The sequence below is a fragment of the Hyla sarda genome, chromosome 4, assembly GCF_029499605.1.
Source record: "Hyla sarda isolate aHylSar1 chromosome 4, aHylSar1.hap1, whole genome shotgun sequence".
NCBI lineage: Eukaryota > Metazoa > Chordata > Amphibia > Anura > Hylidae > Hyla > Hyla sarda.
Genome location: NC_079192.1, coordinates 71,310,845 through 71,333,430, shown reverse-complemented (window position 1 = coordinate 71,333,430; position 22,586 = coordinate 71,310,845). Strand labels below are relative to the sequence as shown.

At 41.0% G+C, this 22,586-nt stretch overlaps 1 protein-coding gene across 4 annotated transcripts in view; it reads left to right on the top strand.

The window, feature by feature from the left end:
• The window catches only part of LRRTM4 (leucine rich repeat transmembrane neuronal 4), a 681,074-nt gene that overhangs the window by 300,447 nt on the left and 358,041 nt on the right, over positions 1-22,586 (top strand). For 3 of the 4 annotated variants that reach the window (XM_056571380.1, XM_056571382.1, XM_056571381.1), the window contains exon 3: positions 19,549-19,679. The exons of the other annotated variant lie outside the window; for it this stretch is intronic. In XM_056571380.1, coding sequence (XP_056427355.1) covers positions 19,549-19,679 — 131 coding nt within the window. The remainder of the gene's footprint in view (positions 1-19,548; positions 19,680-22,586) is intronic. 4 annotated transcript variants of the gene reach the window in all.

Sequence of the window (22,586 nt, the reverse complement as noted above, 5' to 3'; positions counted from 1 at the left end):
TCCTTTTCTTCTTTATCTGGTCCAGGACTTCTTCCAGCTCCATCTTCTCTGTAGAGTTTGACGCCTGGACATCATAGGCTCCTCACTATGTCAGCAGATCCTCATCCTCTGTATGACGACAGTAATCATTATAATACTGCCAAATACTGTGCCCCCTGAATACAATACTACCATACACTGCGCCCCCTAAACACAACCCTGCCAGACACTGTTTTGTCTGTTTGGCAGAATCCCACCCCTGTACTTTCCTCCTCCAGACCACAAAGGGCTCATCCAAACTGCAAACATTCAGCCGGATGAATGTCCCCTTACAACAAGTGCCACCGAATAGGACCACGTGGACATGCGTCACCTCTTGGGTGTACGTCCATTCCACCAGCAGAATTCCACTGCCGCGATTCCGCAGTATGCACAGAGCAGCAGAATCCCATTAAAAATAATGGGATTCTGCTGCATGTGAAATTCCACAGCGTAATTTCACCGATGGAATCTTTTTAGTGTGGACAAGCACTAAGTCTCCCGAAACCTCTAAGTTCTGCATCTTCAGACTTCTAAGTCCTCCTCCAGACCCCTATGTCCGGCCAGACTGCTAAATCCTCCTTTAGACCCTTCTTCTTCACACTCCTCTGCCCTCCAGACCCCCTTCTCCACTTTTCTGACCCCCACCCATCTCCTCTCACTGAGCACCTCTGTCATCCTACACATTCCTACACCACCCCCTGTCATTCTCCACACTCCCACAGTGCCCCCCTGCCATCCTCCACATTACTACAGCGCCCCTGTCCTCCTCCACATTTCTACAGCGCCCCCGTCATCTTCAACACTCCTACAGCACTCCTGTCATCCTCCATGCTCCTACAACACCCCGTCATCCTCCACACTCCTTCAGCACCGCCGTCATCTTCCACACTCTTACAGAGCCCCGGTCATCTTCCACACTCCTACAGCGCCCTCCTGTCATGCTCCACACTCCTACAGCCCCCGCACTGTCATCCTCCACACTCTTCCATCACCCCCTCTGTCATCCTCCATACTCCTACAGCACTCCCCTGTCATCCTCTGCAGTCCTCAGCACCCTCCTCTCTTATCCACCACGGTCCTCAAACCCCCCCTTCATCTTCTGCAGTCCTCAGAACCCCCCATGTAATCCTCCACATTCCTAAGTACCCCCTATTATCCACCGCAGTTCTCATCACCCCCTCCTTGTCATCCTCCGCAGTCCTCAGCACCCTCCTCTCTTATCCTCCACGGTCCTCAAACCCCCTCGTCATCCTCAGCATTCCTCAGCACCCCCCCTGTCATCCTCCACAGTCCTCAGCACCTCCCTGTCATCTTCCACAGTCCTCAGCACCCCCCCTGTCATCTTCGATACTCCTCAGCACCCCCCCCCCCCCCCGTTATCATCCACATTAATCACAATTAATCCCCATCCGAAAGTAGCCCACCCTCACCCCTCCCTCTGTACACCTCTGCAGTGTCTGCACTTTAAAGAAGCAGAAGCTGGAGCTCTCAGTGGTGGTGGGGGAAGGGACACGTCTGGGATAATGCGCGTGCCTGTGTGCGGACATCTTAAAGCGGTAGCATCCCTGACCCCGCTCACTTAACTTGGGGCCTGGGGAATCGGCCATAGAAGGGGCCTCGACAGGGTACCAGCCGAAGATAGGAGCTTTACCAAAGAGGGGGCCTCGCAATATGGGGGAGGGGATATGTTGAGAGTGGCTGCATTTGTTTTATATAAAAAAGGGTGCCTTGGCAGATGGCCAGGGCCGTCTTTAAGGCGGTGAAAAAGGGGCAAAATTTCCCACCAGGAAAATGCCTAATGGCCAGTCCGGCCCTGCACGTCAGTCCCGGGCACAGGCTCACTGTTTTAAGGCTGTGGCGCCGCTTTAGAACAGTGAGCCGCAGCGCAGCGGCGGGGCTGGCCCTGCCTGGACCGGCGGCGGCAGCTAGCTACTTTAGCATGGTGCTAAAGGGCTAGCTGCATTGGGCTCCCAGGAATGACAGGGCCCAGGGCAGCTGCCCCTTTTGCCCCGCTTTAAAGACGGCCCTGGCCATAATAGAATTCATGAGTGAACATCCGCTCCAGGGTCAACTAGACAAAGGATTAAAAAGTTTAAAATATTTTAACTTTTGTCAATTTTTTTGTCTTTTTTTGGGAACCAAAACAGACCAAAATAGTGTAAGAAAATGTAGAGATTTTTATTTTAAATTTTTTAATTCTTAAAGGGATATTCCAGCCTTTGATACCAAGTTATAATACTATGTAATTACCTCTGGAAGTGCTGTAGTGCAAGTTTTTTCTTTCAAGTCACATGGTCTTCAGGGGGTGTGGCTATGCTGCAGTGGGTAGGTAGATAGCAGAATGAAAAGGATTTACAAAAGTAATGCTAGACATCCACCCACTGCAGCAAAGCACACTCCCTGGAGACCATGTGACTTATGACCAGGACAAAGCAGTGAACAGAGGTAGAAGAAGTATATTATACAGTATTCTAATTTGGCATCATGGGCTCAAATGCTAAAGAAAAAAAAATCTGGAATACCCCTTTAAATTTCTGCCACTAAAACTGCAGCCATAAAAATTTTTACTGAATGTGAATTACTACTCTTTTTTAACATTAAGTTTAACAGAATTCCATATTTAAAAAAAAAAATGATGTTTTATGGTTCAAACATTTCTAAGTGCAACCTCCAGGGCAATGCAACTCTTGGCACTCCCAGTAAACAACTCAGTTTGCCAGGGATAGCTATGACCAACTCTGTCAGAAGGAATGTAATGGTACATGGCAGCCTTAAAGGGGCACTCCACCCCAGACATATTATCCATGACCACGCCCTCTCAATGCAAGTCTATGGGAGGGGGCGTGATGGCAGTCACGCCACCTCCCATAGACTTGCATTGAGGGGGCATGGCCATAATGTGACAAGTGGGGCATGGCTGTGACGTGACGAGCCTCTGCCCACTTCACCAGTCATCTAGCACGGAGTGAATTTCACTCCGTGCATCGGATGTCTGGGGTGCCGCAGCTGCATCCTTTGGACAGGGGATAAGATGTCTAGGGGCAGAGTACCCCTTTAAAGGTGTAGGGCCACTGTTTAATTGAAAGATAGCTCAGGAGCCACTAGTACAGATTTATTCTATGAGCCAGAACAGGGAGACAGACAGAAGATGTTCTGAGGAGACAAATCCTTTAAATCCATCTGTAGCCTCTAATATTTGCTCACAGTTGCCTTAAAAGACTATTGTGTTCAGAAATACTGATGCTAAATCTTGGTTAAAAAAAAAAATCTGAGAAGTAGAAAACAGAAATATAAAGCTCTTTGGACAGCAAATTCAATTTTGTTCTCTGACGTGCGCTTCGAGAAGTATTTTACAACTTTGTCAGATCAACATCACTGAAGAAGTTGTGGATTACAATGAGACCCGCACAGACCTTCAGATATTGGATGAACCAGGATAGGGAGCCCTGTGAGTTCTCCTTGTTAGGTTTTCATTGTGGTCTTCAGGTTGTTGCTTTTCCATTGTGGGAGTTGAAAAATAGGAAGAAAATTAGGGTCTAATGCAAGTATGCACAAGAAGTTTTTAGGCCACCCCAGTTGCATAAAGACACAGGACATAAAGATTTATTCAGATTTTTTTTTAGAATGGACAACGCATTTTGGCCGCTTTTACACGCCTTCCTCAGGTCCGACAGAATACATGTGCTGGCGTCCTGTCAGAGTTCCCCGTGCTGTGGTGGTGAAACCACCACAGCATGGGGACTCTGACAGGATGCCAGCATTTGTTTACTGTCGGACCTGGGGAACTTACATTTGAGCTCCCAAAACGCGTTGTCCATTTTTAAAAATAATTCTTCATGTCCTGTGCAACTGTGTCAGCCTAAAAACCTCTTGTACATCCTCAGGAGCAGCGTTCGTATGAGACCCTAATTTTCTTCCTATTTTGCAACTCCCATTGCTTATCCACACCCTTGGGTATGTGGACAGGGTCCTTGAGCTGCATACTTCGGGCATGTCACCAAACCTTGGGTTGTGCCAGTATAGCACCAGCGGTGTGGTGACGGGTCAATACCACCTAGCAGTATCATGCCAGGGATCGTCCCGGTGCTTTTTCTTCTTTTTACTCCTATCTCACACTGCTTTTCCATTGTGTTACTAGCAAGGCCCATGTGTGGTGGTTCTTAGTCCAGCTTATGAAACAGTCACTCTCCTAGCCGGCAATAAACATATTTTCACACAGCCAAGACAAAAAGTTAGTTTTTTTTAATCTATTTTGTATTGCATTCGCTATGAGAACTACACTCGCTCCTTTGATTTGAAGTCTGTGAACATCTACAGTATCTTTTGAAGGCTGTGCCTCAAATCCCACACTTTATAGTAAATCTAGGGCTATCCTGCTTGTGAACCTAACAAAATATGTCTCTTATCACGGCCAACTTGTTTGCACGTATGTGGCAGCCTCATGCTGCCCGGCAGTCCTATGAAGGCGCAGGACGTCTTGCCGGCTCTTCGCTCCTTGAAGTTCAGTAGCTTTGTGTTGGTCTCCGCTCCCATACATAATGCATGCATCACAACTGGTTTTACATTTCGAAGAACATGCAAATATTTCACGCTCCTTGCGGAGAGGAGCATTGAACCTGACGCCAGTCACTTCCACTCTCTGTACCGGCTTAGAACAGGCTAATCCATATTTCCTTCAGCCGCTTCCCTCCGAATACATTTTCTGTAAATTGTTAGATGCCAAGATGTTTCGATGCCTTGTTTGAAGGCAACACTTTACGTTACAAATTATAAGGAACCGGCAGAGAGTCCCAGAGGTAACATTGTACGAGCAGAATGGGAAATCGCTAGATGCATTTTATTTGATGAATTGTAATTTGTAATAATAGACATGCATGACAAGTAAATTATTCTATTCGTGTATTTGTCTTGATGAATTGTAAATTATTCTAATAGCATTTATGGTTATTCAAGCTGTTTACTTTATATGCAGATTCACTAGCCGCACAAGGTTATTAATGAGGAGATTAGTAAAAAAAGAAATACCGCAAATAGGTAACTAATTAGATGGAACGGACAAGCGGGATAAGGCGGAAGTTTTTATGATGTAGGGGGCGATGGGTCAGCCTCCATGAGAATTACTGTATCTCCTCCTCCTCTGCCGTTTTCGTAGGGATCCATGCTCTCTACCTGTATCGGGGCTGAGTGATGGATGTGCTTCCTCCTTGGGAGTACTGGATTAACATATGAGACTGACAGATATTCCATAAGAACTCTGATGAAGGACTTAATGTTGGCTCCTTTAAAAGTCACTTCACTCACTATATTAATACTTTATGCATGAATTGACAGAATTTATATGAACGGTAGAGCAGTGAAGAGTCCCTTCGGTATTGCAAGACTGTTTTCTTGCCATTGTATGGGGCTCTGCTTAGCTCCATTGGTCCCCTAAAATCAATGTTCCTATGGGACGAGAGCTCTGAACATGCAAAATCCGATGGAGCATGCAACATTTTTTTCTGTCAGATTTAATTTGACTCCATCAACAACAAAAGACTGATGTTTGTGTGAAATCTGTGTCATATGAGAGTGCAGTAGAACCACGTGGAAGTCTCTGAGCAACGTGTTATGACTAGTGTTGGGCGCGAATATTCGCATTTTGAATTTTGATCGCGAATATTGCAAATTTGTGAATATTGCGAATATATTCGCTATATATTTGAAATTACGAATATTGGTTTTTTTTTTTTGCATATGCGCATATTCCTTCTTTTCACTTGTGGGCAAATTAGAATGATGCAAATACACTTGTCAGAGGTTATCAACAACATCCCTAGCAACCAATAGTAAAGTTGCCCACCCCCTCACTGTTTTCTTCCTCCAATACGCGAATATGCGAATATAACGAATACACAAAATTCGCGAATATAGGATGACTATTTGTCTATATATTTGCGAAATTTCATGAATTTGAATATGGCCAATGCCGCTCATCACTAGTTATGACTCTGTGCCTAATAGACCTAATAGAGGTAGGATGGTGCCTATGGTTCCATATGCAAGAGGCGGAAGTTTAGGTGGATGATAGGGGAAGTTTAGAGAAAACCCCTAATGCATTAATAAAATGGCTTCCTTTATGAGCAGGAACAATCTACAACTAGGACAAAGCTGTCTGGATCTACTGATACCATCAACAGAATACAGGCTATTGCATATTGCAGTCTTTAAAGGGGTACTCCGGTGGAAAACATTTTTTTTTTTTTTAATCAACTGGTGCCAGAAAGTTAAACAGGTTTGTAAATTGCTTCTATGAAAAAAATATTTACCCTTCCAGTACTTATTAGAAGCTGTATGCTACAGAGGAAATTCATTTATTTTTTAATTTCTTTTTTTGTCTTGTCCACAGTGCTCTCTGCTGACATCTGAGGCCTGTATCAGGAACTGTCCAGAGCAGGAGAAAATCCCCATAGCAAACCTATGCTGCTCTGGACAGTTCCTGACACGGACAGAGGTGTCAGCAGAGAGCACTGTGGACAAGACAAAAAAATAAAAAATAATTCAAAAAGAAAAGAATTTCCTCTGTAGCATACTGCTGCTAATAAGTACTGAAAGGATTGGGATTTTTAAATAGAAGTAATTGACAAATCTGTTTAACTTTCTGGCACCAGTTCATTTAAAAGAAAAAAAAATTGCACTGGAGTACCCCTTTAACCTTATTGCACTGGGCAAAATTTACCGAAGCAGTTGGATAGGATGAGAAGAATAGGCTGGTTTTGTACCCTTTGCAGTGAACTATATGAACGTGCGCTGGCCTCTACCTCTCCACAATTGCATTTGCAGACTACCATTTTGGCCCTAGAGCAGTGTTCCCCAACAAGGTGCCTCCAGCTGTTGCAAAACTACAACTCCCAGCATGCCCGGACAGCCAAAGGCTGTCCGGGCATGCTGGGAGTTGTAGTTTTGCAACAGCTGGAGGCATCCTGCTTGGGAAACACTGCCTTAGAGGTATAACATGGACGGATGTGATGTCATGAACCGGTACCACTGACGGTGGTTTAGGTTTTTGTAATTTAGGTTTTAATATAAGTGTCGGTTCTGATCAGCATAGTCTATATGGGTTATTTTATGTAACCTGGACCCTATATCACCCCTCCACTGTTCACCACATATATCCAAACCAGGTATTCTAGTATAACACTCAGCTGAGTGCAAATGGTTAAAACCACTCCATTGTAATGCACGAAAAATGAATGCGATGTTTGCCTCAAATCCAATAGAAGTACAATGAATTTAAACAGCCAAATATTTACTTGTTCGTACTGTGAAAATGACATTACTACTTGTCATAGAAAAAAACAAAAAAAACAAAAAACACTTATTTTCTAACCAAAAAGACATGCAAATTGGTCAGATACAGATTTGTCAGAAGATATGATCTCTCAGCGTGATCTTACTGGATGTGAATTCTCGCATAAGCTTCCTAGGTAAACCCGAGCCACAAAGTAATGCAAAGATGCCTGCTGGGTTGAGGCGTTCTCAACTGATGCTTAAAGGGGTATTCCAGGATTGACGTGTATTAAAACAGTCTTTTGGGTTTTTAAACATTTCATTAGAGATTTATTTTCTTAAAGGGGTATACCAGGGGTATAAATGTTATATATATATATCAATTGGCTCCAGAAAGTGAAACAGATTTGGAAATGACTTCTATTAAAAAATCTTAATCCTTCCAATAATTATCAGCAGCTGAAGTTGAGTTGTTCTTTTCTGTCTGACAACAGTGCTCTCTGCTGACTTCTCTGCTTGTCTCGGGAACTGCACAGAGTAGAAGAGGTTTGCTATGGGGATTTGCTTCTACTCTGGACAGTTCCCGAGACACGTGTCATCAGAGAGACAGAAAAGAACAACTCAACTTCAGTAGCTCATAAGTACTGAAAGGATTAAGATTTTTTAATAGTAATTTACAAATCTGTTTAACTTTCTGGAGCCAGTTGAAATATATAATTTTTTTTTTTACTGGATAACCCCTTTAAATACTATGGTGCCCACATTTGTAGTGTTAAAATCTTAACTTCACAAATGCGGTGCCCACAAGGAGTATTGTTGGAAAAGTTCAGGGCAGCTGGGAGCAGTAGTGCTTTTGTCAAAGTTTCTTGTATGATCATGGTAGCTTTGTGGCTGGATAGGCCTTTATGTCTTCCTGGGTACACTTTAGTGAGGTGTCTGTGGGGTATAAACTCAACCATACACATTGGTAACTTGAAAACGGTAGACACCTTTACTGGAGATCCTCTGTGCACAACTATACAGCATATACTGCCGACAGCACAGGACAGTGAATGGATGCTTGAAATTTGGTCACAGTTCCCTTTAGTTGCTTCAAAGGGGTACTCCAGTGAAAAACATTATTATTATTATTATTTTTATTTATTTTTTCAAATCAACTGGTTCCAGAAAATTAAGCAGATTTGTAAATGACTTTTATTTTAAAAAAATATGAATCCTTTCAGTACTTATCAACTGCTGTATGCTCCAGAGGAAGTTGAGTTGTTCTTTCCAGTCTGACCACAGTGCTCTCTGCTGACACCTCTGTCCATGTCAGGAACTGTCCAAAGTAGAAGCAAATCCCCATAGCAAACCTCTCCACCTCTGGACAGTTCCTGACATGGACAGAGGTGTCAGCAGAGAGCACTGTGGTCAGACAGAAAGGAAATTCAAGAAGAAAAAAACTTCATCTATAGTATACAGCAGCTGATAAGTACTGAATTATTTTTGAATATAAATAATTTACGAATCTGGTTAAACACCCCAGTGTATATATATATATATATATATATATATATATATATATATATATATATAGGCCCAGCATCAATACAGAGTTGTAATCCTCACCCTGGCGTCACGAGTGACAAGGGTTAACAGCGCCCTTTCAGTATCTAGAACAGCAACACCCCAACTAACCTACACCCCACAAGGCTTACCACACAGTTCCTCACCACATATATATATATATATATATATATATATATATATATATATACATATATCATCTGAGGGAAAGTCATGTTACCAAAACTCAATGCATCCCTTACATGCGATCCACCATAGGTGCAGTACTGAGAAAATATACTTCATTATAGTGCATGCAGAAAAAGCAATGTGGCAGACAATAGGACAGATTATACCTGTTGGACTCAGAAAGAAACAAGTAAGACCAATGATAAATTTCCCCCAATTTTTCACCTTCTAGTTTCCAGACCCTGGACCTAATATAAGGAGTTTATTTAGGACTTGCAACTCTCCACAGACTTTAGTACAAAGGCAGTAATAGTAAATGTAGCCGGATTAGCAAACAAAATTTCCTAGAAATATGTTGATGTTGTATTTAGAAAAAAAATAACTTCTCAAATAAAAACTTTTAATTTAAATGCCATTGAAATGTCAAGAACATCTTAGCAGGGCTTAGTTTACACACTGTTTGCTGTTTTTCATACAGACGTAATCAATTCTCAGGCCACCCCCAGCAGTCTTCTCGTGAGGGGATGATTCACACTTTATACACTTTTTCCCTTGCCATAAAAGCTGAAAACTAATGAAAGTAATTTACAAAATGTCCTTTCACGAAAAGTTCCTTTTAGTCCTTTGAACTAACATTTTATGGAATTAGAATACACTTTGCTGCAACAGATTAATTATGTGTTTATGGAGAGTAGAGAAGTGTGTGTGAACTAAGCCCTGCTGAAATAGGCTTAACATTTCCTTGCCATTAGTTTTAAAAGTTTTCTCTTGCGCAGATAGCTTTTTATATTTGTATTAAAATTAACTGACAACAACTACATATAGTATTCCCAAGGATGTACTTTATTTATGCTGCTGTATTTGTGCTCTTACAGTCACTTATTTATAGTGCAATAAGGTTTGCCAATCGGAACAAGGAAGATGCCAATCAACATATACAAGGGCCCGAAGGGGCCGACAAAACTCTTTCTTTAAAGGAGTACTTCTCCCCTAGACATCTTATCCCCTATCTAAAGGATAGGGGGTAAGATGTCTTTTTTTTTGGGGGGGGGGGGGGGTCCCACTGCTGGAGACCCCAGCGATCTCAGCTGCGGCACCACAGACATCCGGTGCACAGATCGAACTTCGCTCTGTGCCGGATGACTGGTGATGCGAAGTGGAGGCTCGTGATGTCATGGCCATGCCCGCTCATGACATCACGGCCACATCCCCTCAATGCAAGTCTATGGGAGGTGGCCATCACGCCCCCCTCCCATAGACTTGCATTGAGGGGGCATGCCTGGGAACACGAGCAGGGCGTGGCTACGACATCAGGAGCCTCCGGCACTGCACCCAATGCTTTAACCGAATCCTGGGTGCAGCAGGGAGATCGCGGGCATCCCGCGATCAAACATCTTATCCCCTATCCTTTGGATATGATAAGATGTCTAGGGGTAGAGTACCCCTTTAAATCCCTTACTCATTAAAAAATGACATATAAACAGCTCACCAGATAAAGTACTTTATGTAATATCAGTGGACTGTCTACTCAAAGTTAACCTGTAGCTTGTTATTGTGGGAACATTGGGGGAGATTTATCAAAACCTGTCCAGAGGAAAAGTTGCTGAGCTGCCCATAGCAACCAATCAGATTGATTCTTTCATTTTTCAGAGGCCTTTTAAAAAATGAAAGAAACAATCTGATTGGTGTATACATTAGACATCAACTATCTGAATACAAAATGTTGCTATCTGCAGTATAGCAACATATGATCTAGTGATCGGTATCTTAAGAAAACAAAACAAATAAAGCCCCTCTGACATGTTTCACTCTGTAGAGTTTCTTCAGAGGTCTAGGGCAGCCATAAGTATCTTCCTCCAGACATTGTACCTTGCTCACACTATAAGTTCACTAATGTTGGCAGCTGGGCATACTTGAAAGTAAATGGGTTAGTTGCCATTAAAGGGGTACTCTTGTGGAAAACTTTTTTTTAATCAACTGGGGCCAGAAAGTTAAACAGATTTGTAAATTACTTCTATAAAAAAAATGTGAATCCTTCCAGTACTTATTAGCTGCTGAATACTACAGAGGAAATTATTTTCTTTTTGGAACACAGTGCTCTCCGCTGACATCTCTGTCCATTTTAGGAACTGTCCAGAGTAGGAGAAAATCCCCATAGCAAACATATGCTGCTCTGGACAGTTCATAAAATGGACAGAGATGTTAGCAGAGAGCACTGTGTTCTAAACAGAAAATAATTTCCTCTGTAGTATTCAGCAGCTAAGAAGTACTGGAAGGATTAAGATTTTAAGATTTTCTAATAGAAGTGATTTACAAATCTGTTTAACTTTCTAGCACCAGTTGATTTAAAAAATAAGTTTTCCATCGAAGTACCCCTTTAAGGTCATAATGGGCTTGGTCCTTAACATCTTAAGGATGCAAGGCATACCTGTACGCCCTGCACCCGGTCCCGGTAAATAACGCAGGGTCACGCTGTGACCCCACATCATACCGGGTCGGTCCTGGCGAATAATGATAGCCGGGACCCTGGGCTAATAGCGTGCAGCACCAATCGTTGTGCCGCACGCTATTAACCCTTTAGACGTGGCAATCAAAGTTGATCGCCGCGTCTAAAATGAAAGTGAAAGCTTCTCGGCAGCTCAGTCGGGCTGATCGGGACCATCACGATAAAATTGCGATGTCCCGATCAGCTAGCACGAGAGTGGAGGTCCTCTTACCTTCCTCCATTGCCTCCAATCGGCGATTGATTGCTCCAAGACTAAGATACAGGCTTGAGCAATCAACCGCCTATAACACTGATCAATGCGAAGCTATGGCTTTGCAGGGATCAGTGTAAAAGATTAGTGTGTGCAGTGTAATAGCCTCCTATGGGAGCTATAACTGCAAAAAAAAGGTGAAAAAAAAGTTAATAAAGGTCATTTAACCCCTTCCCTAATAAAAGTTTGAATCACCCCCATTTTCCCATAAAAAAAGTGTAAATAAAAATAAATGTATGTGGTATTGCCGCATGCAGAAATGTCCAAATTATAAGAATATATTGTTAATTAAACCACACGGTCAATGGTGTACGCACAAAAAAAATTCCAAAGTCCAAAATAGCATAGTTTTGGTCACTTTTTCTATAATGAAAAAAATGAATAAAAAGCGATCAAAAAGTCTGATCAATACAAAAAAGGTACCGCTCAAAACTTCAGATCATTGCGCAAAAAATGAGCACTCATGCTGGCCCGTGAGTGGAAAAATAAAAAAGTTATAGGGGTCAGAAATGAGTATAAATTTTCCTGCATGTAGTTATGATTCAAACCTATATAAGTAAGGTCTCATTTTAACCATATGGACCTAAAGAATAAATATCCGGTGTTAGTTTTACAAAAAAATTCACTGCGTAAAAACAGAAGCCCCCAAAAGTTACAAAATGGCATTTTTCTTCAATTTTGTCGCACAATGAATTTTTTTTCCATTTCGCCGTGGATTTTTATGTAAAATGACCAACGTTACTGCAAATTAGAATTAATGGTGCAAAAATAAAATAGCCATCATATGGAATTTATGTGCAAAATTGAAAGCGTTATGATTTTTAGAAGGTGATGAGGAAAAAATGAAAATGCAAAAACGGAAAAACCCTGCGTCCTTGAGGGGTTAAAGACATCATGGGGGGTGTTTTTTTTTTTGTTTTTTTTTTAGTTTTGCTGTGAATGGTTTGTAAAATACAAAACTGTAAAATGCAAAGATCGAAAAAATACCGCCAACAATTCTTAAAAAATATGGTTAATATATCATGACTTCATCTAAACAATAGGCCATTTTCAATGGGTCAGCTCCTTATTTGTACAAGTAGATCTGACTGCTAATTCTTTAGATCTGGCTTTTAGTAGTTGGCACCTGCTCTGGACTGTTTTCTTAACCCGGTTCCAGCCGACTCCCATTGGATTTCTGACTATTACCCCCCACTCCCGCAAGGTGTGTGTTTCACTCCCACCCGCTCCCACAACATGTGTGTCCAATCCCACTCTCACCCGCAAATATTTTGTCACAGCACAGCTTGAAATAGTACCCCTGTGCCATTTCATTACCCCCATGCAATTGTATCACCCCCATGTGCCATGTCATCACCTTTTTGTGCCATTTCATCAGCCCCCTGTGGCATTTTAGAGATTTTACAGAACCCACTGTATGATCTGTGACCGCCTACTACCGCCCACAATAACCTCATTACTGCCCATGCTCACAAGTCTTTTATTGGGTCCAATCCCTATGCTGGGCTCTAGTTCACATCATCTGTGCAATCTTAGATCACTTATTCAATAGATAACAGATAAATAACAAGGAGTGTACAATATTCCAGAGAAATGGTTAGAGATGGTCATTAGACTCTCACTCTACGACAAGCCTCCTTCTAAGTGCCCATCACTCAGAGGCCTAGACTTAGAGGACGCCTGTCTACTCCTTCATTGTCTCCGTAATTGTATATTGTAATATCTACTTATATAAGAATATCATCTGTTTGCGTCCCTATCTGCCCAGTCTTTTGAAAACACATTAATGAGACATTGTAATACTTCAGAAAAGTACGCTGACCCCTGCCCTCAGCTAATGATGGAAAAAAGCGCTGCCAGTCTGTTATGACTGTTCTACCGCACATTGCTTGAAGAATGCAGGAAATATCCTTGTAAACCTGTCACATTTCCTGTAAACACATAATATATTATCATCATTTATGTTATGGTTTCTCAAATGTGACACCGATGCCCCTTCCACACTGATACGCCTTGCACCCAATGGCGCCATTTTTCATGGTCTTCAGTAACTGACCCTCCACAGAGAAGTAAACAAGTCAGATTCATGGACTTCACTACTTATTTGTTTACTATCACTATTTAACCCTTAGAACAAACATCAACCTCTGGTCGCCTTTGATTAAAATATACTAAACCCATCGTATTTTATTGATTCAGCTAATAGTTTATCTTCATAGGGGTCGGGGCTCTGTTATTCTGTTGTAGAGCTCCAGATCCACAGTCACCCTCCATAACACAACAAGCATCACATGATAAAACTTGTATTAAACGCAATAACAAATCCATATACATTTAGCTGCTTACCTGCTCCTGGTAAAAGCTATAGATCGAAAAATAAAATGACGCTCAAGGTAAAGCGATTGTCTTCCTCAGCACTCTTGGACTCATGGATGTCGTCTTCCAAACCTTTCCTCTTGGCTTGACAAAGTCCAAGAGTTTTCACAAGAAATAACCAGCTTGAAATAAAAAAAAATCATGTCCCTATGTGCGATCTCTTCGTGGTTGTGATATGAATTGCAGCCGAGCGTCCTATACCTGTATTTATGATGGAATCTTTCAAATTTAAGCTATGTTCACTTAATGCATTTTGAGAGTTTTAAAGGGATACTCCAGTGGAATTTATTTTTAAATCAATTGTTGCCAAAAAGTCAAATATATTTGTAACTTACTTCAGTCTAAATATCTTAAACCTTCCAGTACTTATTAGCTGTTGCTTGCTCCACAGGAAGTTGTGTAGTTATTTTCTGTCTGACCACAGTGCTCTCTGCTGACACCTCTGTCCAAGTCAGGAACTGTCCAGAGCAGGAACAAATCCCCATAGCAAACCTCTCCTGCTCTGGACAGTTCCTGACATGGACAGAGGTGGCAGCAGAGAGCACTGTGGTAAGAGAGAAAATAACTACACAATTTTCTCTGGAGAGATTTTTAAATAGAAGTAATTTACAAATCTGTTTAACTTTCTGGCACCAGTTGATAAAATAATAATAATAATTTTCCACCGAAGTACCCCTTTAAGGCCCCTCGATATGTTTCCAAAGAACAGAGAATACCAGCTCACTCCTGTTGGATGCGCCCAGACTGGACTTGGACACATCCACGTGAATATCAGAGAAAAGAAAGAAGTGTCCAGCGCTGACTCGTAATCAAGGAATTGCTTTATTAAGACATCATGGTTGCCATGGGATACAACAAGGGTTCATGTAACGTGAGCGTTTCGGTGGGACGAAACGCGTCACGTTACATGAACCCTTGTTGTATCCCATGGCAACCATGATGTCTTAATAAAGCAGTTCCTTGATCACGAGTCAGTGCTGGACACTTCTTTCTTTTCTCCTTCTATATGTTTGTTTAAAAAAAATGAACTTTAAATATTTAGGCTTTTTTTGGTTTTTAGAGAATATTTACAAACTTTTTTTATTTTTCTAAGCATTTGTTTTTAGCTTCTTGTCATTTATAGTACTTTACCTGTGTTTTACGTAAGTCAGGTCTTGTGATTTTTAAGTGTTTTGAAGCGTTTATGTGCAAAAAAAACTTGGGGAAAAGTAGAAACAAATGAGCATATTCTGTGCATAAAACAGACAAGTTACGTCTAAAATAAATACCATGCACTTTTTTATTGCTGTAATAATTACGGCAGTAAAACACAACGACATGTTAAATGTCAAGCATTTCACACTGAATTTTATGTAACTTAATGGGAAAAAAACAGACGTGTTTTGAAAAATAAACCATCCATTTAACATCTCAACATATACTACAAAAACTAAGATAAAATGATTATTTTTGTTATATAAAAAAGGATACTATAGGTTTAGGGCTGATTGTCGTGTGACATGAAGGTCAGTGGGGTCACATTGTGGCACTCTGGATGTTTGATCGCAGGTTACACAAAACATGATGTGAACAAATGTAATTTCCTTGCAACTTGTCTGATTTGGTTGTGTTCTTACAGACAAATCCAAAGTCACACAACATAAAATGGCACACATTTTGGACACATTCTTTGTCTAAGATTGTAGTCATTAGCCCTCATGCATCAATTTTTTAATTGTCTTTTTCCTTTTCTTAGTGAGTTTTCCCTCATATTCATTAATGTGCTTTTCGCATGTTAATACATTTTGGTGCATTGGACTTGTATAAAAGTGTGTTTAAATTATAGGTGAAATTGTTGACCTTTCCGTCACTCTATAGAGTTAAGATCCTATGTGTTAAAAAGTACCTGTCATCAAATAAACTGATCTCAACTACCTCAGGCTATGTTCCCTAACTACTCCTAACACCCCTCCTGCCCTTAAAAACGATTTCAGAGCTTTAAAAAGCTGTGTATCATACCTTTGTTCTGTCTAGCATAGTGCAATTTCCCAGCAGGAGAAAATGGGCATTTCCCAGCAGGCATGACATCACTGAAGCCTGCTGGGGGACAACTTCCGCCCTTACATTGTTGCAGCATTGTGATAAATAGAAGACCTCAAGCTCTGTGCATGTTTCAGCCTGTGCAGATTTCAGTGAGGCTCTCCTGCAGCTGTCAGTCTGTGTGGCTTTCTGTGAGAGCTTTCACTTTCTGTGCAGCTGACAATCAAGCTCCGTGCAGAGAAACACTTCCTGAGTTTGGTCTACTGCCAGGCCGGAAGAAGACAAAACTCATTGTATTAATTGTGGCAGGGAACAGAACAGAGCCATCTAGTGGCCATTTTTTATATTACATTTTAAACATATTTATGTTGATAATTTTAAAAGCAAGTGAATGGGAATGTGTCTGCTAATTACACAAGGAACACTATATTAAAAGTTTTATTTGGTGACAGGTACTCTTTAAGCTGGATGTATAGAATAGTTGTCAACTAACAGCTATCTTTCCCGATTCACTTTATAAATATTCAACCTTAGCCAAGCATTTATGTGTTTTTAATAGGAAACATGGAGACCCAGACACTTCTGGAGGACAAAATGAGTTAAAATTCAATATATTTATATCCCTCAACATTGGCCGTTGAGGTAGGAGGTCCCCATTCACATTGTGTCAGCTGACACATATCTAATGGGTACAACCAGCTTTATTATATTAAGAAGGTCCACCCAAGGGTATGTGTGTAGGATCAAGGTCATCTGCTAAATTTGTTCTTGATCTTTACCAAATTTACATAAAACATCTGCATTGAAGTTGAACATGAAAAGAATTAACCATGAAAGAGAAAAAAAAGAGACAAAGCTCAATTAATCATGTTAATGAAATGAAGCAGCCACCTCCTATGTTCTCCGTGTCACATTTTATTTACAGGACGCTCTGTCCTAGTTCCACAGTGTCACTTTGCCTCAGCCTCTTTAGAGAGATCATAGTCCAGAGACAGACTCTGTTTTGATCTCGGAGATTAGAACAATATCAGTTTCTGGAGAGCTCTACCAGTGACAGGGCGGGAGGAGGGTGACGTGGAACTTCAAATCTAACATGGTGCATGCTCTGCATTCTAAACCTCCAGACACAATGAAGAATTTCAAAGAGTATGTTAACCCAAATGGTGATTAGATTAAGAGCCTTATCTCCAGAGAGAAGGAGCTCTCCAGAATATTTCCTTCCTAACTTACAGTATGTAACTCGACTCCATCGAGTGCTCTCTTTACCACGTACACATATTTATGTATTACGGTACTACACATGGTTTATAGTCATTTCCCTTAAATTTATTTAATAAAATATGTATTATTTATGTTAACATTTAGTCTGAAAGGGGTATTCCGCCTTTATACATCTCATCCTTTATCCAAAGGATAGGAGATAAGCTGTAAGATCGCAGGGGTCCCGCCGCTGGGGACCCCCGTGATCTCAGTGCAGACCCCCGGCATTCTGTGCCGGGCCCTGGAGGTAGGGCCTGGCACAGAATGCCGGGGGTCTGCACTGAGATCACGGGGGTCCCCAGCGGCGGGACCCCTGCGATCATACATCTTTTTTCCTATCCTTTGGATAAAGGATAAGATGTATAAAGCCGGAATACCCCTTTAAGGTGAACAGATTCTTTATTTGAATAGTTGTTAGGGTGGCCCAACCAGTGTAATATATGAGCACAGGAACCAGATTATTGGCAGATTATACAACTCTTTACTTCACCAATGAACTGAGAAGTTATGGGTTATACAGCGACACAATATACCGTCTCTACAGACATCCACACATGGCTTTACCTCTCCTTTCCTCTTTTACACTCTCTAGTAACTTCCAGGGCTGCTCCTGCTCACTGTCCTCCCATCTTCAATTCTTTCAATGTGTTAGGCTCTACAGTCTGGGCATGCTCATTACAATCTATCAAATGTATCATTTAGTAATATATTGAATCATTTATATAACCAGTGTGGGAGATTAACTCCATAGAACACGTCAAACAGTGGCAAACTAGCAGTCAGAGACAAGGACACTGAGGTAGCAAGCTAAGTCTTGGCAGGAATTTACCTATTTCTGGATTTCCCATATCTCACCTAACTTTCCCTGGATGAGATACTGTATGCACTTTCACAAACTGGTATGCACTTATGATAAATACTTTGGGGAAATATAGTGACCTCGATAATCATTCCAGTCTTCCCACCAGACAGATCTTGGTGCTACAACTACAAACTACAGTAACATGTCAGACATAGCACAATGGACTACAGATTACACCAAGGGCAAGATAGTCGATATTGCAGAATTTTTTTGACAAACTGACCCCTCTTACAGCTACAAAATTCAGAAAAAAAAAATTATATATATATATATATATATATATATATATATATATATATATATTTTTTTTTTTTTTTAAAGCTCCACTTTCTGATCCAGACCTCCAGGTCCTCTAGATAGGCGTGAAACCAATTGGCACAAAAAAAATGGACACTGTGACCCTTGAACCTGTCCGGCCCCTTATTACCCTAGGTAGGTATAATCTAGACACGTGGACATGAATACATACTTCCCCACTTACTTTTTTTCTGGGCCGGACAGTGGGCGACCATGCACACAGCGCCTTGTGAAAGGACTTGAGGATCGCCAATCAGGTTGGCAGAGGCTACTGTACATACAGTGCTCTGTAAGCTAAACTATATCTCCAGGCCGACAGATTTTATATGTGCAGGTCATAGAGCATTGCCTAGACTAGTTACCACGGTCAATCACATGATACAACTGAAACTTCACCACAGGGTCTCATTGGGCTCACAGCGCCCTCCAGCGTTAGACTTATCTACTGTATTTAGATTATTGCAGATACATTCCAGGCAGATAAGAAGCAGTTAGCCATAAAACTCATACACAGGGCATATCTTAGTACCTCAGCTCCCTGCAAATGTAGAGAGCTATACAATGGCATCTACAGTCTTCTCTAGGGGCCTCACTGTACTTTTGTGTTCCTTCGATCTCATAAGAACTTACTCTAACGTGTAGAAATCTCTGCTGTATTCCTGGCATTATGACTTTCCCATGGTTATCTAGACTGACAGCAATGATCACTTCCATGGCTCCAGTCCTCAGGTGACTTCTTTGGATGTATCGGCAGACACTACAGAGAACCAAGTATATTCTGAGAGTCCAGTAGTAACTTGTTTGGCCTCATGTGATTTACTTCAACTAAAAAGGAAAAAAAAGCAAATTTCTATAGCCAGCTGTAGATCTCTGGGATGAGATAACTGTAAAAAACTTTCTGCATCTTCCTGAGTATATTCCAGAGTGTGAGCGTCACTAGAACTTGTTTTTTTACAGTTATCTCATCCCAGAGATCTACACGCCGTGTCTACACTGGCCCTAGGACACCGGTCACCAGGAGGCTGCACCACCACTACAAGAGATCCATCCAATAAATATGGTGAACCTCTGAAATTCAAGTACTCGAGGTGAGTAGTTCTATGCTAAAAAAAACTCTCACCCTCTATGTACACACCAACGGTATTTGTCCTATGAGGAGCCCTGCTCTGTATACCTTTTTTGTTCCAATACTATGGCCAGCTGTGAGATTCCAGGCATTATTTCTTAAAAGCCCCTTCAGATATGTAGACCATGATCTAACCGGTTCATTGGGCCATCTGCTCCATTTTTATTATGCTCTGGTTTTGATAAATCTTCTAATATTTTATCTGGTATATCTCTAAATGCTAATACGCATGTTTTCTGTATCCTGGGACCAGGTGAACCAACTAATAATACAGATGTTCAGTTCTCCAAGCAGCTTTGGCTAAGTTCACATCAGTGTTGTCCTCCGACCCGACAACAGACACCGCCAGGTCCCAATAAGCCCCACTGACTTTGAATGGGGGTCTGTTGGGTTGCCCTCAGGTGTCCGTTGTTTTGAAGGAAAAAATACTGCTTTGGCCTTTGGCTGTCAGGGCATGCTGGGAGTTACATTTCTGCAACAGCTCCAGACACCTTTGAACACCAGGTTGGAGGACATAAGAATGAACTCTGCCCCTCTGTGGTTGGGCAGCCCATTCTAATATCAAGTAAACAGCAACAAATTGTACAATGATGTTCTGCAGCATACCATTACCATTGTGCACTAACACAATGTATAAGCAATCCTAGACCAATGCCTTACAAAAGTAGGTGGCCTTTTAGAAAGCCTCAGCCGATATGTAATAAAGGGATTATTATGGCTCATTATTATGGTTCATTAATACAGCTTATAAATGGCTCGTAATCTTTTTTTGCAGTCCTTTATCATCAGATGGACATGTCAAATTATACGGGGAGATGTGTGGTCGGCGGCCAATGATTTTCTTGGGTTAAAACTACCCAATTAACCGATGAACAAGCATTTATTTGTTCATTGGCTGATCACCGGCCTTATTACATAGGGTGATATCAGCCTGTTCAGACAATAATTGTGCCATGTAATAATGCCCTAATACAGGCCCATGTTTGCTTTAATATTATGGACCAATGTTGTGGCCAGATCACAATTCAAATGACCTGAAATAAGAGCACTGTAGATGCCTATGATGCTTTCAGTTTGGAAAAGGTTATGCATTTCTGGTGCCTGAAAGACTCTTAGTGGGTATGAGTAAGGGTGTATCAGACAACAGAAACACGTAACCTTTTCCTTGTTTCCTGCTATATGTATAATTTCACGATATCTTAAATAAATTTGGAGATTTAAATAGTACATCCCAGCTCTGGACAACCTTTTTTTTTCACAACTATTATTCCTGAGGGTGCTGGCTTGCACCAGTCTGTGAGTACAGGGTCCAGTCAGGTGAGTTAAATATTGCAGTGTAAGACTTTTGTATTTTGGATTAGTGTATCATTCTTATGTATTGAAAAATAAATAGTTTATTTTCTAAATTTACTGTTACTTTGCTATATACATTGTTTAAGTATAACACTATGCTATAACATGAATGAATCTAATTTATGTTAAAAGCTACATTATAATTTAGAGTAAATTTTATTTTGACTTTTTATTCCAATATAAAGCTTCACAATATAAAGATTCACAAACTTTATATAACAAAACTATTCCAAAGCCTATTGTTACATAACTGAAATACCAATAAAAATGTAGTTCAAACGGAAAAAGAAATACATTTAACCCCTTAAGGACCAATACAAATAAACCTGTATGCCCTTGAAAGGCCAGGCCTGTTTTTTCACATCTGGGATGTCTGTCTTTAATAGAGAATAACTCTGGTAACGTTTTGCCAATCACGATAATTCTGACATGGTTTTTTTTTGTCACAAGTTGTCCTTCATGTACATGGTAAAATTAAGCCGATATCATTTGTAGATTTTTTTTACAATGCAAAAAATCATGAAATTTTTGAAAAAATTAAGATTTTTTGCTATTTTAACATGTATAGGTTGCATATATTTATACTTCCTGACCAAATATTTTATGAAACATACTTTCAGATGTCTACTTTATTTTGACAGCATTTTTTTATTAACATTTTAAATTAATTAGAAGCCTAACAATTTAACTTGAAATTTTGAAAATTTTGAAAATTTGAAAAGTACATCTTTTTTTTATGTGCTATGCAAGGTTTGCAGAAATTTGAAGGTGGTAGAACATAGGAACCCCCCCCCCCCCCACCCAAATGACCCCATTTTAAAAACTAGACCCCTCAAGGTATTCACTAGGGGGTACAGTGAGTATTTTAACACCATAGTTTTTTGGCAGGAATTATTACAAAGTCAGTGTTAAAAATTCAAAATTTGCAATTTTTCACAAATGCATCATTTGTGGGGCATATTTTTTATACATCACTTCTGATATTGCAAGAAATGCACCCTGTATTTTATTAAGCTGCTCGGCCCGTGTTTGGAAATACCCCCGCTTAGGCCATATTTGGTTCCTTGGCCGTGTGGTAGAACCCCAAAAGAGAGGAGCCCCCTTTGGCTTTCAGGGCATCATTGTATGAATAGTCCCCATTCATACTGCGTTTCTGCAGTATAGGTGTCCGTTGTCATGTCAAAAAAGGGATGCCAATATATACTGTACCCGTCTCATTCAGAAATGAATGGAGCTGCTACAGTATACGTCAGCATCACTCTTTTTGACTTGATGCTGATGGATACCTCTAACACTGCGGAAACGCAGTATGAATGGGATGCAGTGTAGGGTCACATAGAGCACATCCGCAGCATATTTCACACCGCGGATGCCCCCCAGCAGTCACAAGGGCGAGATCACTGCAGTGGCTGAGTAGCTCAGTGTGTCCGCTCATGACTTCCGGCGGGAAATCCGACGCTATTAGTGGACACACAAAGCTACCCAGCCGCAGCAGGGAGCTCATTATTGTGACTGT